The 18,356-nt window shown below is 37.7% G+C and overlaps 1 protein-coding gene across 1 annotated transcript; it reads left to right on the forward strand.

Moving 5' to 3' along the window:
- Positions 1 to 13,968: 13,968 nt before the first annotated feature.
- Positions 13,969 to 18,356, forward strand: LOC123866485 (sugar transporter ERD6-like 4). Its single transcript, XM_045908085.1, has 3 exons — positions 13,969 to 14,013; positions 16,097 to 16,232; positions 17,089 to 18,356. Exons 1-3 carry the CDS (start codon positions 13,987 to 13,989, stop codon positions 18,351 to 18,353), a joined length of 1,428 nt encoding a protein of 475 aa, XP_045764041.1. The 5' UTR covers positions 13,969 to 13,986; the 3' UTR covers positions 18,354 to 18,356.

An 18,356-nucleotide genomic window follows, 5' to 3' on the forward strand; every position in this document is an offset into this window, starting at 1 on the left:
CGTCCTTTATCAGATTTTTATAATCGTAATAATTGATTAAAGATCTCACTGAGACAAGTCTTTTTTAACAATAATAGAGTCTCCATGGACGGAACCACGATATTCCCAACTTTCTTTGATAAATAAGCCATTAATCCAGCTCGTGTGTTCAAAAGTATATTGGCTGAAGGCGTGGCCTGACTGAGCGAGTTTATGAGCAAAGTTCCAAGTGTGAATGACTCTTCACACCGAACGCAAACAGTGAGTCTGTTGAAGCCAAGTGATTCAGTGAATCGATTTGTAATGCAACTTTGCTTTGAAATGAAATCGATGTTTTCATTCCTCATTTACACTCTCCATCTCCGAAGATTTACCCAACTCTCTCTATTAATGTTTTACTGTTGGTTTTTTTTATGCAGTGCACATAATACCTATTACATTTAAAAGTGTATTCATTCAAAAATTCATACTCATCACAATATCATAAAAGTTTAAAGTGATCGCACACTGATTTGAAATATAACTACTTTATCAATAATAATTTTAACTGAGAAAAGTAGGAGATTCTCGCGTCACCGACACATGCTAATGCCGAGTATGGGCTTCCCGCTTTCATATACGCTACCAAATCCCATTTTATCCCCTAACTAGTGGATTTTCTACCAGCAGCCCATCATCTCATAATTTAGCAAGCTTTTTTTAATTAGGATTTAAATTTCAAATGCAATTTACGAGTTTCTCATCGACTCCGTATTCATTATTCTAACGACAAAGAAGGTTCTCTCGTTAAAAATGCATAATATATTATGTATGTATGCAGGACGGAGAGAATATGATAAAGAACGATCCGTTTTTTACAAGACCGATCGCTCTTTTAGAAAGAAAATTAATTTATGTATTAACTCTCGTCAAATTACTAAAGATATTAATACATATTGGTTAGGTACTTTATATATTTCATTTCCATTCGTTGATAGGAAACAAGTTTAAAATGCGTGCGATTTCTAAAACATGGGAACTAGAACCCGCATGCGGTTCCTCCCCACATTTAAAAGTTTTCTCTAAGTTTCTATCACACCAATTTCTATATTAGGTATGTTTATATAATAATGCGATAGCGATAGAAGGGTTTTTGTAAATTCGACCCCTAAGGGGCTAAAATAGGGGTCTGAAGTCCACGCGGGCGAAGTCGCGGACGTAATCTAATTTAAAATAAAGAAAATAACATCTCGTTTCCAAATTAGAGACACTTAGATAGACTTATTAGCTGGAGGCTCGGGGGAGCGGCATCAGGCTGCCGGTACGTGAGGAGGCAAATAACTCATCTCAACGCTACGTGCCAGCCGAGCCGAGATTAATGCACTGATACCCAGCACTGTATCCTGTTGGGTATCCCGGTCACTATTATTAGGTATAATGCGTAAAAACTGACTTCTCACGCGCCATTTTAACTTTATGTGTCAAATATCATGTCAAAAGTACGATTTTAGTCCTTATTTACACCGTACCAGACCGTACCGTACCGTACCCTAGTACCGTACCGTAGTACCGTACCGTACCGTAGTAGTGAACCGTACTTTACACATGGACTTGACAGTATGTTGACCCATAGAGGTAAAATGGCGCGTGAGAAGTCATTTTGTATGGACTATACTAGATGGTGCCCGTGAATTCCTCCAAACGGATTCAGGTTTTATCATAAATCCACTGGGAAACTCTTTGATTTTCCAGGACAAAAGTACCCTTTCCTAGGATGCGAGCTATCTCTATACCGGCCAAAAAAGCATTTCGCATTTATAATTAGTGAGATTTAAAAGTAGCCATTTCCCCTTTTCCGAGATGCAAGCTGTTTCTGTACCTTCCGTCTAAATCGGTTAAACAGTTGAGCTGAGAAAAGCTACAGACAGACAGAACAATTTTGCATTTATAATAGGTAGGTATAGTGACTGAACATGATATTTGTTTGAAATAGCCCTTCCATAGGTACCTACTGGTTTAGTTCAACGGTCAACCTCTGATTTCGTTAATAAGATAAATAGCACGATATATTTTCTGTTACAATACCACCTCTATGCAACGTGTAAGCTAGCAGGCATGCAGCTCACGTCTGGTGCGCGACCGAGCTGCTCTCCAAATATTGAATCTTTATGCGGAAGCGTGGCGGATCGCGTTGCATTCGTATTTATTACGTGGGGGAAATTGCATTCCATTCGCGATTACGTAACGAGACCAAATCAATGAGCATTTCTATAAAAACCTTAAAAAATATAATATAAAAACTAAAATAAATTATTAAAAGAAGTCCCTTTAGGCAAAGTTCCGAAGATACCTACTGGCAGCGTTCACCCTTTGAATGGCTTGACTAATTCTTTGTCCGAGGTAGCTGCCAGCTCTTCGGTCTCCTGTGATGTCGACTAACCGTTTTTTAGGTTCATTGTTATAATAATTTAGATTTTAGATGTTCAGAATATAGCAAAGAATGTTTGTTAGTTATTTCTATTAAAAATTGCGGGCACATTGACTGTATCCCAAATCATTTGCTCTACCGTTTGCGATAGGTATGCCTGAGAAAGACCACCATATGGCGATGACCATGTCCAATTTAGAGAAAGAGACGAATCCAACTTGGCAGGGCAGCGTTCAGGAAGCTACGAGATGTTTTCCCGACCAAAACTCCTCAATGCTTGAAGACCAGTTTTTGAACAGTGCATGCTCCTAGTTAGATATCATATGGATCCAAGATCGGTCAGACGACATCAAACGAATCATTGGACTCAGGCGGCGCAAGACCGTGGTGTGTGAAAGTGCTTAGAAGAAACCTAAATGTCCAGATGTGGGTGTCTCATTATCATCATCATCATCAGCCTGTGGACGTCCACTGTTGGACATAGGCCTTCCCTATAGAGCGCTACCACACCCGGTCCTCAGCCTTCCTCATCCAGCCACTTCCCGCCAGCCGCTTTATATCGTCGGTCCATCGTGCTGGAGGGCGTCCCACACTACGTTTGCTTAAACGCGGTCTCCACTCAAGGACTTTCCGGCTCCAACGGCCATCGCCTCTACGACAGGCATGGCCTGCCCACTGCCACTTCAGCTTGCTAATAGTTTGGCTAATAATGTGGGTGTCTATCGGTTGATAATGATGATGATGATTTACAGTACCGGTACATTGGTATTGCAAAATGCAAAGCAATCTCAGGCACGAATCAAAGTGATCACAGCGGATCTACCGCGTTTCCATTTTGGCACAGTGACTCGAGCGCGAATCGAACGTGAGAAAAATACTCGTATCACTGAGTTTATTGTAAAAGGCTATATTTACCTATACTTTACATGACAGTAAAGTTTTAGAATGAAGAAGTCTGTAGAGTTGACATTCTTTTGCGAATAGTATTAAGAGGGCTCTCTCCGTCACTCGTTTCATACAATCGTAGTTCCAATTTCATTTGAATATTATGCAACCAAAGTCCATGAAATTTTGCAGACATATTCTAGAAATTAATATCTATGTCTGTGGTTTTCCAGATTTCTGTTAAAATATTCGGTTTCAAAGTTACGCGGTCTTTAAAATTTACATACAAATCTTTGAGCCCCTGTAATTTTAAAACTACATATTTTTAGAAAAATCTAAAACACCACAGACACAGATATTAGTTTCTAGAATATGTCTGCAAAATTTCATGGACTTTGGTTCCTTAATATTCAAATGAAATTGGAACTACGATTGTATGAAACGAGTGGAAACGAGTGACGGAGAGAGCCCTGTTAAAAATAAGTCATAGCTTTTAAGTCAAATGGACTGACGATTTATAAAGGTGACGGAAAGTGGCTGGATGAGGAAGGCTGAGTGGGTGTGGTGGCGCTCTTTGGTAAAGGCCTATGATCAGCAGCGGACGTCCGCATGCATCCATGTACCTATAGAAAAAGATAAAACCCACTTGTAAAAATCCGGGGTAAGCCAATTGGTATAAACATGCACGAACCATTCCGGGAGGTAGCCCTAAAATACTTATATAGTCTGTCCCTAAACTAAAGCACCCATCTGTAAACCAAAATATGAAAGTATTTTTAAACAAAACAATCATGACAATTTAGATCAACTAGCATACGTTACCGTGAATGGCTTGCCATGAAATCGGTTCAAGATGAGAGCTAGAATAAGAAAGTTTTTTTTTAAAATTTTTCAATCACTGGATAACCAAATCAATTCAATACCAAACGAGAGTAGGAAGCATAAAGGAACCAGTTTTTTTTTTTTTCAAAAAGCGTAGTTAACGCACACTTTTTGTTGAAACAATAAAACAATACATTTTTTTAAATAAAGAATTGCCAAGTATAGGTACTTACATTTATTTTAAAAGAGCAATTAAATATTTTAAAATATGGATATCACTTCAGAGCTCTTCCGAACTTCCTTTCAGTTTAAATATCAGTGGAGTGGTGAAGTGGCCGGAACAATATTTCCATTAATTGGAATATTAATGAAAATGAGTTGGACCGATATTTTTGGTGACGACAATTTCCAATGAACCGGGAGCTCCTAGGAAATTTCGAAGAGGTGCTTGAGAAAAGATGAAATCTGGTCACTTAGGTAGGTAGCTGTATTTCTGGATTTTTGTGATACCTATCACTTTTTTTTTCAATAGATAAAATTGAAAAATTCGAGTGAAGTCGAAAGAGAAGTTAATATGAAGTGTCGGGAAAGCTCACATTTAACGATGCGTTTGTTTCGGCCCTAATATAGGCAGGTGTGATAAAGTTGTTTTTGGGTAAATCATTCTAATTTTTACTCCCAATGAAATCTACTTGTAATCGCAGTTAGGGTGATCAAAAATATATCTAACACCCAAAATTGAGAACTATGAAACAACACAGATCAACGCGCAGAAGGTCCAGTATACCACACAGTATGGATATGATATTACATACATTCGAAGAAGCCGTCTAGAGTTCTAGACAGAGTTAGTAAATGCGGATCAAAGGAGTTACCCGAACTGACCTAAGTAGTTAAGAGGATTCATACCCCCTGAGTCATTTTTGAGCAATTTTGACCCCTTATTTATTTTGTTTTGTACCACGAGATCAAAGGCGTCGAACTACTGTGTCTCTCTTTACATGGTGACTATAGTAACTAATAACTTTTATAAAGCACCTCCTCAAAATTTCCTACAGGCTCTTGACCTACAATACTGCGCACACCGTATCATTGGAGAATTTGCATTAATAATTCCACGTACCGTACTTATTTCATATGGAACCATAATGAGAGTTAAGTATTATTGCTGTTTAAAATTGAAAAACGTATTTCGAGTCGATATCACTACGATTGTAATGGTTAGTGGTCGGATCCGTAAATACGTTTTCCTCCCTAATGATTATTATTACTGAGAAAGTATTCCATAAGTACATTATACAGGGTGTAAGCACTAACAAAAACAAAGTCAGGTAATAGTACTAATGATTACTGATAGGAAACAAGTTACCACAAAAAAAAAACGAGAAAAGCTGTGTATTTTTTAAAAATTCGCGATGTATTGCATATAAAACAGCTGACTGTTGCTTTGAGGTCAATTAACGTTGCATAGATAGGTACCACGGGATCAGTACAGGTCAGGTCGTAGGTGGGGCATTGACCCCATACACGCATTGCACGCTATACATTGCGAATTTGAAAAATATTTAAATACTTATCACTAAAACAACAAGTGTAAGGCAAATAGTTATTGGTAGTGGATTGTGGTAGTAATATAACTACAGCTCTAAGTTCTTAACCCCCGACCCAAAAAGAGGGGTGTTATAAGTTCGACGTGTGTATCTGTGTATCTGTCTGTTGTTGTATCGTAGCTCCTAAACTAATGAACCGATTTTAATTTATGTAGTTTTTTGTTTGAAAGGTGGCTTGATCGAGAGTGTTCTTAGCGATAAGCCAAGAAAATCGGTTCAGCCGTTCGAAAGTTATCACCTCTTTTCTAGTTACTGTAACCTTCACTTGTCGGGGGTGTTATAAATTTTAATTTACACTTGTTGCTAGCGTTCTAGTGACCTTTATCATTTGACTATCTAACATAACTAACTAGCTCTATTTGCTATGCCCTAGATTTTGACGACCTCCATGGCGCTGTGGTGAGCGATGTAGACTTAACGGGAGGTCCTGAGTTCTATTCCTGACAGGGGTAGTTTTGGAATTTATAATTTTTAAGTTAGACGAGTTTAAAGATTTTGATATAAATTCTTGAAACCACACAACTTTGAAACTGGCTGTTTTAAGTTAATTTAATTTTAATGTATATTTTGTAGATATTTATGTCCCTAGAACACATTATTATCTGCAAAATTTTAAGGAGTTTGATTGGATAACATTCAAAATATAGCCATACGAGTTAAAATTGTATTTTAAGTAATTTTGAAAGAAACACTATGAATAAACCCCTCTTCACGAATGCATCATAATAAAATGAAAAAGTTAGCATGATTTGTATGCATGGCAGTTATTATAAAAGTTACATATTCCACATAATAAGAACAAAATCAGCCGTGGTCGTTGAGCCTAATTAATGGAATGACGTCTACGTCCCACACAACGGCGACCCAGAGAATATGGCGAGCCATCTCAAACAAATGCAGATGCTCGTGAATGCTCATCACATCATTTCAATGTAGGTAATATTGCATTGTTAAAAAAAAAAGTTGAGTGCGAGTTTGTCTCGCACATGGAAGGTTCTGTACCATCATAGTAAGAAATAATACTTTCATTTTTTTTATTTGCATGATGGCCTTTTTGAAATTTATATTTTTTGTTGTTATAGCGGCAAATACACACTGTGAAAATTTCAATTTTCTGCCTTGGATGAATTTCATCCAAGTTTTTGTCAATTACAATTCATAAGATACGACCCGCTGACAGACAGACAAGTATACAGGAAGCTTAGTACCCGCTTGCACCCTTCGGGTACCTAAACATTACATAGGTTACCAAAAGCCAGGCCTTTCTTCATATTCCAATCACATCACACTAATATTATAAAGGAGAAAGTTTGTATGTGTGTGTGTGTGTGTATGTGTGTGTGTGTGTATGTGTGTGTGTGTGTGTGTGTGTGTGTGTGTGTGTGTGTGTGTGTGTGTGTGTGTGTGTGTGTGTGTGTGTATGTTTGTTACTCCTTCACGCAAAAACTACTGGACGGATTGGGCTGAAATTTAGAATGGAGATAGATTATATCCTGGATTAGCACATAGGCTACTTTTTATCCCGGAAAATCAAAGAGTTCCCACGGGAATTTTTAAAAACCTACATCCACGCGAACGAAGTCGCGGGTATTAGCTAGTTAATAATAATAAAGAGCAAATTGCCCCGTCAGTCGTGGAATAATAATGTAATGGCATCTACATCCCACACAACGGCGACCGAGAGAATATGGCGAGCGATCTCAAAGAAATGTAGTCTATTGAAGACCGGCCTGGGGAGGGCTTTGCAAGGCGAGTAACCTAAATATAGTCACAAATGAAAGCCTTGCTAATTGGCTAGAGATGCTCAATGCTCATACATCATTTCAATGTAATATTGTATTGTTATTAAAAGGAAGTAACTGTGCTTTAAAATAGAATACATAATATCTAAGCTAAATATTTGACATGAGGGTTCCGTACTCGGATATTTTTTCCAACATTTTGCACGATAACTCAAAAACTATTATACACTAGCTGATGCCCGCGACTTCGCCCGCGTGGATTTAGGTTTTTCGAAATCCCGTGGGAACTCTTTGATTTTCTGGGATAAAAAGTAGCCTATGTGCTAATCCAGGATATTATCTATCTTCATTCCAAATTTCAGCCAAATCCGTCCAGTAGTTTTTGCGTGAAGGAGTAACAAACATACACACACACACACACACACACACACACACACATACAAACTTTCGCCTTTATAATATTAGTGTGATAAAAAATAATAAAAATCTGTTTTAGAATGTACAAGTAAAGCCCTTTCATATGATACCCTTGGTGTAGTTATCTTACTTTGAAAATTGAAACACATTTTAATTATTTTTTTAATGATGTAACCACAAATTCGCGGTTTTCAGATTTATTCCTGTACTTGTGCTATAAGACCTACCTACCTATCAAATTTCGTGATTCTAGGTCAACGGGAAGTACCAGGTTTTCTTGACAGACACGACGGACGGACGGACGGACGGACGAACGGACAGACAAACAGACAGACAACAAAGTGATCCTATAAGGGTTCCGTTTTTCCTTTTGAGGTACGGAACCCTAAAAATTAAAAATGAGAAGAGACATAGAGTTGTTATATTACTAGAAGAGCAACGTCTCACAGTTTCTGTAGCACCGTGCTGCCATGCTATCGATATTCCTCTTTGTTTTAGCTTGAACTCAATGGATAGGGGACCAGCCACTCCAGCGTGCAAATACAAGCGAGGATGGAATGCAAACAATCCGTGTTTGCCCTTCATCGATCCTCTTTATTATTTAGTCACTATTTGCTTTGCTGGGCCGACGGTTTTAAAGCCGTGAAGGGAAATAGACTTCGACAATTAGGTAGGTAGGTAGGTCGTTGTAATACCCAGAATGCTGAAGAATTAAGAAGAATGGGAACAGTACGCTATGTTTATCAAACATATATAATAAAAACGTGAGAAGACTATGAATGAGAGAAACAAAGACCCACACCCTAAAAAATAGCAGCCTTCCTTTTTTTGTCTCGTGAGGAAAATCCGCCATGGATACCACTGGCCACGGGGAAGCACAATGGTTATGTCGGACCGACGCAATGCTTCGTGCAATACCGGATCAAAACCATTTATTCAAATAGGTACTATTGTACACCTTTAGTTTATCCGATTTTTTAGATTTGAAAGATGATATAGTGGTGATAATTAATTGAGTAAACTTAAAACTAAAGCTACGAGGGTTCCAAACGCGACCAAGTCTGAGAAAAGCCCACAACAAACTCAGCCGGGTATATCGAAGAGTGGATGTTTTTAGTCTGTAGATCACTGCTCAGCATCTGCAGTGGAATCGGGCATGCCAGACGGTATCCATGAGGATTTTCCTCCTCCAAATAAAAATATATATAACTACTCTAATAGGCTTTGTTCAAAGATTAAAGTCACACTATCACATCACACTTCACACTATCACACTTATCACATCAAACTTCACACTAATATAATATAGGTGAAAGTTTGTGTGTATGTATGTGTGTATGTGCGTATGTATGTTTGTTAATAATTCTTCACGCAAAAACTATTAGACGGAATTGGCTGAAATTTGGAATGGAGATAGATAGTAGCCTGAAATAGCACATAGGCTACTTTTGATCCCGGAAAATCAGGGAGTTCCCAAGGGATTTTAAAAACCTAAATCCACTAGGACGAAGTCGCGGGCATCGGCTAGACATGAATAAAATTATTGATTTTAATAACTTCTATTTTAATGTTGTTTATGTTACCTACTATAAAAATAACAATGTAACCAGTAACCACACTTAATCTCAGTTTTAATTAACTAGGGGCGGTCGCGGGCCGTGGGGCAGGTGTAATGTATAGTATAAAATGCATAGGTTTAATTATAACGACGCCTGTTTCCTTCCCTTTATCCTTTTTTCTACACCCGAAGCACAGAGTAGATAGTCATGTGCCCGAAGTGTGCCAACGGGACCCTATTAGATGCCTATTAGGTACTAGCCTCCGTTGTCCATCTGTCCATCAGCGGGCTTGTATCTCGTGAATCGTATGTAAAGAGTTGAAATTTTGACATGACACTATTACGGCTATAACAACAAATAATAAAAATTCAAGCTGAGGCTTAGTACATAACACTAAAAAGTAAGGTTGCTAGAAAAATTAATCAAGGCTTGTAATACGGCAACCGCAATAATATTTACGTCATTATTATATTCGTTTATAATATTAAGTATCCTATCGCTATGAGTCATTATTGATAAAAAATCATAGATATGTTAAAAAATACTTTTCATTTGGTTAACAGATGTTTGAAGATGGACTCTATATTTGCCATATTCAAAACCAGAAGTTAAACAAGTGTAAATTAAAAATTTATAACACCCCCGACATGCCCCCGACAAAGTATTTGAGTTTTCCAAAACATCATTTTCAAATAAATATTTATGTATCTAGGCAACGTCCATCTAGACAGCTTGACATTTGTCAATTGACATAATATTATGAACCTAACGGTTATCTAACCTTCTTTTCTACAAGAAAACTAGAAAAGAGCTGATAACTCTTAAACGGCTGAACCATTTTTTTTGGATTATAGCTAAGAACACTCTCGATTAAGCCACCTTTCAAACAAAAAAAAAGTAAATTAAAATCGGTTCATTCGTTTAGGCGCTACGATGCCACAGACAGATACACAGATACACAGGTACACAGATACACAGATACACAGACACACAGATACACAGATACACACGTCAAACTTATAACTCCCCTCTTTTTGGGTCGGGGGTTAAAAAAGGTTAATGTAAAACGAATTCGAATGTCTCAGACCAAATAGATTACAAGTAACCTCTGAGTAACATCTCATTCCCTACTGAGCATTATTTATTTATTATCTAAGTAGGTATATGTACCTATCAAGTTCGTAGGACAAAAATCCCAATGTGTACTTCAAAGCTAAGTCTTTACTTAGCTTTGAAGCTTGAGCTTAGGTACTGTTGTGGATGCGCTGCCAATACCAATGGTACTTAAAATATTCCGTGTAGAAATCGCAGCCTGCGACCAAGTGCCAAGCCGGATCGTCCCTGGATACAACATGACAACACTTGAGAGTCCAACTAATAGGCTAAGAGATAGCCAACAGTTTGAACTAAAAAACTGGTCAAGATCATAATATCAGAACACGTCAGCGTGCAAAGTAGGTAGGTAGGCATATTTTCTAATTATAAGTTTATATTGTGTAAATGAGACACTGGCTTGCGTTGCGTATTGAGATTTTGATGACCCAAAGTGAAATCTGCGTACAACTTAGGTATACATATATTCGAACCTCTAAATAATTCTAATTTAATTAAGTTAACCTAGTTTAGAGGTGGGATAAAGGATTTGTGGAAATCGAAAAACCCACGGCTGGGGAGACATTTGTGGAGGCAAGGGCGGAAACCGAAGTTCTAAGGGTAAGGACTTTTGAGTAGAAATGTTCAAGGTCATAAGTAACACATGTGCCAAAGATCAAAATTACGTTATTTATATCGAGGTTCAAAATTACGTTATTTAATTTTTGTCGTAAATCACCGGGCTAAAAGTCACTCGGAGTGGACTCAGCGTCGAATCTGAGTAATGTTTAGGCCCTAAAAAGCTTTGATTAGATCGTGCACTAGCTCTTCACCTATCAGATAAATCAGACCCTCCTCAATCATATGGGCTCGTTTGAGCTTCTGCCAACGTTGGATCCGATTTGCCTTTGAAACGTAGAGCTAGTACTCAAGCTTCTCGTCTAAGTAAAAAAATATTGCACAATATTTAGTGGCCCCAGTAGGTAGAAATAAAACGAAAATAAGACGATAGGCAATTGCTTATTTACAAAAAACCCTAGCTCTCTATGAAATCAATAAATAAAAGCGGCTTTTGCTGGTAAAATGTAAATATTCACCTAAATGAAAAGTTAATAAAAAAGAAATAAACAAAAAACAAATTGAATACAAAGAAAACGAAATAAGAAACTGGAGAAATAAAATATCAGTAAAATTGTTATCGGTGGGAGCTGATATCTTCGCAATAATCGAATTTGCGGCTAAACTTTAGGGACCAGAAGTGACACGCAAAATATGTAAATATAGACCTGATAAGATAGTTCGGGAGCCAGTGGCAATATTTTTTAATCAAGTCGTTCTTAACTAAAAAACACGACTGCTATAAACCAAACTACAAGTGAAAATTAAAAATTTATAACACCCCCGACAAGTGAAGGTTACAGTAACTAGAAAAGAGCTGATAACTTTCAAACGGCTGAACCGATTTTCTTGGATTATAACTAAGAACACTTTCGATCAAGTCACCTTTCAAACAAAAACAAACTAAATTAAAATCGGTTCATTAGTTTAGGAGCTACGATGACACAGACAGATACACAGATACACAGACACACGTCAAACTTATAACACCCCTGTTTTTGGGTCGGGGGTTAAAAATAAAATACTTAGGTCATATTTGAAAATGGAAGAATCTCTTTTTAGAATGAGGTAGCCACAGATAGCCATAATTTAAGCCTGGCTATGTGCGGATTGGCAGACTTCATACACCTTTCACAGGCATGCAGGACGATGTTTTCCTTCACTAATATAGCAAGTGATATTTCATTGCTTAGAATTGCTCCGAAAAGTTGGCGGACTATGCCCGGGATCGAAGCCCCGACCTCCTGAATAAGAGGCTGATATTTTAACCACTAGGCTATCGCCGTATGATATTAGCAACTTTAGTATGGAGTAGTAGTATTTTACAGTAGCCGGCAGGATATTTTGTAAATTGACCTATAGAAAGAAATTTCGGCTTCGCTGTCACTCATACTTATGTGACGTTTTGTCGGTCTCAAGGACAGAGACAACGCTTTACGAAACCGCTATCTCTTTCTAAAAGTTGATGTACAATATTTGCTGCCTGTTACTGTTATAGTAGTCTCGTGTATTTATTTTAGTGACCCAGTGGCCTGGTTAATATTTTTTACAGACTCTCAGTCTATAAAGCAATCTTCCCTGCAATGGTATCAAAGGGTAAAGGGTCAGTCGTCGTAAAAAGTGAGGTTGTAGCGCTAGAGAAAGTAGGCTTTGATTTCCGTCATGTCACGTAGTTTATTTGCGATCTCGTTTTATAGTTTTGAGAAAACTACTTTTCTATCTCTACTTACTCGGTTTTAAGGGTTCCATAGCCAAATGGCAAAAAACGGAACCCTTATAGATTCGTCATGTCTGTCTGTCTGTCTGTCTGTCCGTCCGTATGTCACAGCTACTTTTTCCCGAAACTATAAGAACTATACTGTTGAAACTTGGTAAGTATTCTTTCTCACAAAAATAAAAACAATAAATTCCCATACTTAGAACTGAAACTCAAAATATATTTTTTTTCATCAAACCCATACGTGTGGGGTATCTATGGATAGGTCTTCAAAAATGATATTGAGGTATCTAACATCATTTGTTTCTAAACTGAAGAGTTTGTGCGAGAGACACTTCCAAAATGGTAATTTTTTTATGCATGACAGTTTATCGGACAAAATGTCGGAAAATTACCCGAGTACGGAACCCTCAGTGCGCGAGTCTGACTCGCACTTTGTCGGCTTTTTTAGTGTTTCTTTAGCGTATATTATCATTAATATTTTCAATTTTCAAAGTAAAATAACTATAAACTGTGGAGTATTATTTATAGAAAACGCTTTACCTGTACATTCTAGAACAGATTTTTATTTATTTTTATGCTTAGTTAGTAGTTCTTGATTATTGTGCAGAATGTCGAATAAATACCTGAGTGAACCCTCGGTGCGCAAGTCTGACTCGCACTCGGAACTTTGGTTTTTTGGGGAATGGTCACACCCACTGACGAATCAGGATCATAGTGCGTCTTTTTCACTTCTATACAATTGTGCAAGAGAGAGCGCCCTATGTACCTAAGCTCGACCTCCTAAACAAGGTATAGGTATCCGGACGGAGTAAGGAAGTTGGCAGTATTTCACCCCCGTGCCTCAGAAAGCACGCAATGCCATCCTTCTTGCGTTTGATCGCGCTCCGGTCGTGTCGTATTGCTGACTCATCGGACTATGAGAGTGTACGTTTTGAGCACCTACCGAACCAAGAAATGAACATTTTTATAAAATTCCGTCACTAATAATAATTGATTCCTTATTTAAATAACCAACTAACTATATTATTATCAGCGTATAATATTATGTACCTATATCTATTTAGTTTTGTTTCAAAAAATTGCACGGTTCATTTAGTCAGTATATACCTACTTGTTGAAGTTATCAGTTGTGCAAATGGCTGCTAAAGCTAGTCGTCGTAAGGTAGGTCAAAGTCAAAGTCAAAGTCATTTATATTCTCTTAAGAAAAGATTTTTAAAATTGATAGACTAACACTTGGCTTGGCTGCTAAAGCTAGTCCTCGTAAGGTAGGTTAAAGTCAAAGTCATTTATCTCCAAAGAAAAGAAGATTTAAAAAATATAATAATATATAGACTAGCGCTTGGCTGTGATCAGACCTGCTAGCAAGTAATGATATAGGCTAAGATGGAGCGCGCTTGCCTAGAAGATGCCTATTCACTCTTGATGAAGGTACCAATATTAAACATGGAGGGGAAAACTGATGCTGGAAGGGAGTTCCATCTCCTAACGGATCGGATTAGAAACGAGGAAGCAAATCGCTTCGTACGTGTCCAAGGGGTTTCAACTACGTACGGATGCAGACCTTGACCATGCACGTTGATTTTTATTTTTAATGCCAACGTGACCCTATTGCTAAGCCTCCGCTTTCCGTCCGACCCTCTGTCTGTCTGTTAGCGGGCTGTATCTCATGAACCGTAAGTTAGAGAGTTGAAATTAGAAGAGTGTGTATTTCTATTGCCGCTATGACAACAATTACAATAAAAATTTCAAAATGGTCACCATGCAAATAAAAAATATCAGGTAATATCAAAAAGTGTTAGGTAGGTATATTTCATACGATGGTACGGTGCGTGAGTCTAATTTGCATTTTACCGAGGTTTTTTTTAACTTCATAAAATTAAGTAGAGTTACCTAGGCATATGTTCTGATAAAATCAAGTAGGCTAATTTTTATATTAGTAGGTAATAGAATAGAATAGATTTTTATTCAAATATCATAAGATAATAAATAATAATATATCAAGATACTCGGCGGTTGCTCTTTTCAACTGTTCAATTTACAATATGTAATATGCCATACTATACAAGCAATTGCAGCCCCGCGCATTGCTGGAGCGAGTCAAATCCCATGCTTTTTTATCATTCACATAATCTTCGATTGTATAATATGCTTTTTCCAGGAGCATACCTACTTTTAATAGATTTTTAAACTTTTGTAAAGGCAAGTCTAACATTGACTGTGGGATTTTATTATAAAATATTACACTCATTCCCATGCCTGTTGGTACGCAACAGATCGGGGTGGGTACGCCCCGATTGCCATCTCGAACTGTCGCGAACTATACTTATGATATACTAATATTATCTGACCGGTTTGGGATTATCATAAGGCACAACCCATTTGTTTCAAAATTGGTCTACTTCAAAACCAGTCGGTTATCGCGACAACCTTCAACGAACAACCTTCCTGATACAGTGGTAATGGGTAGGCTTTGTATTCTTATAAGTGGGAGGTCTCGGATTCGATTCCCGGGGCAATTTGGAAGGTCATACCTAGGCAAGGCCGTCGTATTTCATTAATTTCATTATAGTCGGCATTTAGGTTGCGCTTTTTACCCGACTGCGGCAAAGCCAAGAGGCAGGGTTATGATTTCAGCAGTCTATGTATGTATGTTTGTATCCAGATTATGTGTGTTCCACCGTAGCGTCTAACTCGCGTCGTCTAGGCCGATTTTGATAAATGAGGTGTCAATTGATTCGTCAAGGTCCGGGTAACATAGGCATATTGACCTAACGGATGTAACATAAAAAAGTGGGGTCCCCAAATTTTTTCTTACTATTGTATGGAGTGGGATGTCAAATGAAAGAGGAGAAAATTCTGAGTTCATGAAAATAAATGTATTACAACATTGAAATATACCAAGCGACAGAAAAACTATATAACTATAATATATCAGCGTATTAATATGATCGCAGTCGGGTTTAAGGCCGATTCACACCAATTGCGTACACGTGACACGTGAGTAGTGACGCGCGTAAACCCCTAACAAACCGGGTTACGCATACGTCCACGCTTTATGCAAGCGGTGTTCCATGTTTCGTACAGTTCCATACGTTACAACGCAATGGTACGTGCTAACTGCTACGTCTACGCTTACGCAGCCTGTGTGAACGAGCTATTAGTTTTCAACTTTATTGCGCAAACGAATTTTTTTAAAGTGGTAGTTAGTAAGTAGGCATACTGTATAGATACCTATTGATTGCAGATTTTGGTGATAGTAACCCTGAATCTCACAGCTATATCATGTGGGTTCACGTATGGACACATGAGCGGGTTGGTGCGAGCACTGCAGCAGGGAGATGAGGGCATAGAGCTCAGCGAAAATGAAGTATTTTTGATTGGTGAGTCAGCGTTTAAGGGAACCATGGTCGTAGCCAGGAATAAGGATGATGACTACTAGTCAAATCAGCGACTTTTTATCTAAAGTCAAAACACTCGTTTAGTAATGTAGCTTATGTGAAATTCACAGATGTGACGTCATAACATTTGACTAATTTAACGTACTTTTACTTTTAGCTTTCAATTTGACAGCAAGATACAATAAGAAATACAGTTAAAAAAGCGAACGATAAGCGAGCTTAGCCATAACAAAGTTTTATGTTTTAAAGCACCTCACTCTTCGTTTCTCATGTTTTTTCATCCCAGAACAAAAACAAAGAGTTTTCATGGGATTTTCAAAAAAGTAAATCCATGCAGATGTATAAAGAAAATACTATAAAAGCGCGAGTGAAGCGAGTGCGAAAATCAGAGTTCCCATGGGGTTCTTAAAACCCAAATGAATGTGAACGAAGTTCTAGGCATCAACTAACAGTTTGTATAAAAGCGTGAGCGAGGCGAGCGCAAAACTTTTTTATATTTAGATTGATAAATTCGAAAATTAGTCTGTTATGCATGAGGGGGATTTGGATTTCTTCCTACTTAATTATCTTATATTAATTAGTAACGCGACCCCACACATACATACACACATACATACATACATAGACTGCTAAAATCATAACCCTTCCTTTGGCTTTGCCGCAGTCGGGTAAAAAGAGCAACTGCCGAGTTTCTTGCTGGTTCTTCTCGGTAGGAACGGCATTCCGAACCAGTCGTTAAATTATTTTGACGATTCAAAAGCACTTTTAAAAGTCCACTTGAATAAAAATCTGTTTTATATATTCTAAGTAAGTTGCCTAATGCAATTATTTGTTCCAGCATCCTTCGCATCTCTCTCCGCCGTATTAGGCATCTTGTGCGTTGTGATAAGCGATGTCATCGGAAGAAGATGGACTTTCATACTCTTTTCCACACCATTAGTATTAAATTGGATCGTCCTGTACTACGCTAGAACGTTTTTCGCGTTCATGATATCGAGATTTCTAGTAGGACTTGCAGTTGGCCCATTTGCCTTTCTTAATTTAGTTGGTATAGCGGAGTTTACCTCTCCCAAATCACGAGCAATTTTGCTGAGTTTAGTATCCATGGTTTCACCAGCGTTTGGAAACATTGTCGGCCATTTACTAGGTGTCATCATAAACTGGAGAACATTAACTCTAGTTGGATTAGCAGCATCAGTCATACATCTCTTTCTACCATACTTTTGGATTGAAAGCCCTCAATGGTTAGCCTCTAAAGGTAAATTTGACGACTGTGCAATTGCATATCGAAAAATACACGGTAGTGATCCGAGATCTAAAGAAGAATTGAGGTTACTAATCAAAATGGAGACGAATAAACAGAAAGCAGGCGTCGATATGAATTTAAATAGTAGTTTTAACAAATTATTATCAGCTTTTAAGAAAAGATATTTTTGGGAGTTAATAGTTATGGATGTTTTTTTATATGCTTACTACGGGGCGGCGGGTAGGATTGCTTTCAGTACGCTGGCAACTGTTGTATTGGAAGATTTAACTGGGTCGTCTGATATTTTGTTATATACTTTTGTGGTCGATGGATTTATATTCATAGGCACTTGTCTCTCTTGTGTGCTGATAAAGAAGACTTCGATTCGTTTTTTGCTGTTTTCGTCAGGTTTGACAGCGAACGTCATTTTAATTTTACTGAGTGTGTGCTTGTATTATAAAAATTCTGAAGTTTATTTTCAATGGATTATTGTAGTTTTACTGGCTTTTTACTTTATTATTGTAAACGCAGGGCCTTATCCTGTGATAGAAATATTGTTTGGAGAAATATTTCCAATAGAATTGAAGATGTATTGCTGTTTATTAACTTCGCCTCTTTTCGCTGGAACCATATGTTATAGTATAGTGTTTTTACCCAAATTTATTTCTGCAATGGGATACCACGGTCTGTTTCTGATGAATACGGGAATCATGTTTGTATGTCTTGGTTATTTCTATGCTAAATTACCAGAGACTAAGGGAAAGACGTTACAAGAGATAGAGTCCTACTTTAAGACTAAGAATTTCGATGTGGACGAGGTTTTGAGTAAAAATGAACAAATAAAGACGCTTATTTAAAAA

Source organism: Maniola jurtina, chromosome 6, assembly GCF_905333055.1.
Source record: "Maniola jurtina chromosome 6, ilManJurt1.1, whole genome shotgun sequence".
Lineage (NCBI taxonomy): Eukaryota > Metazoa > Arthropoda > Insecta > Lepidoptera > Nymphalidae > Maniola > Maniola jurtina.

What these genes read in the sequence shown, in the direction of transcription:
- LOC123866485 (XM_045908085.1), top strand. Translation starts at nt 13,987, where the DNA reads ATGGCTGCTAAAGCTAGTCGTCGTAAG. An exon ending in CTAAAGCTAGTCGTCGTAAG is followed by an intron (nt 14,014 to 16,096) that starts GTAGGTCAAAGT and finishes TATTGATTGCAG; the next exon opens with ATTTTGGTGATAGTAACCCT. An exon ending in AAATGAAGTATTTTTGATTG is followed by an intron (nt 16,233 to 17,088) that starts GTGAGTCAGCGT and finishes TATTTGTTCCAG; the next exon opens with CATCCTTCGCATCTCTCTCC.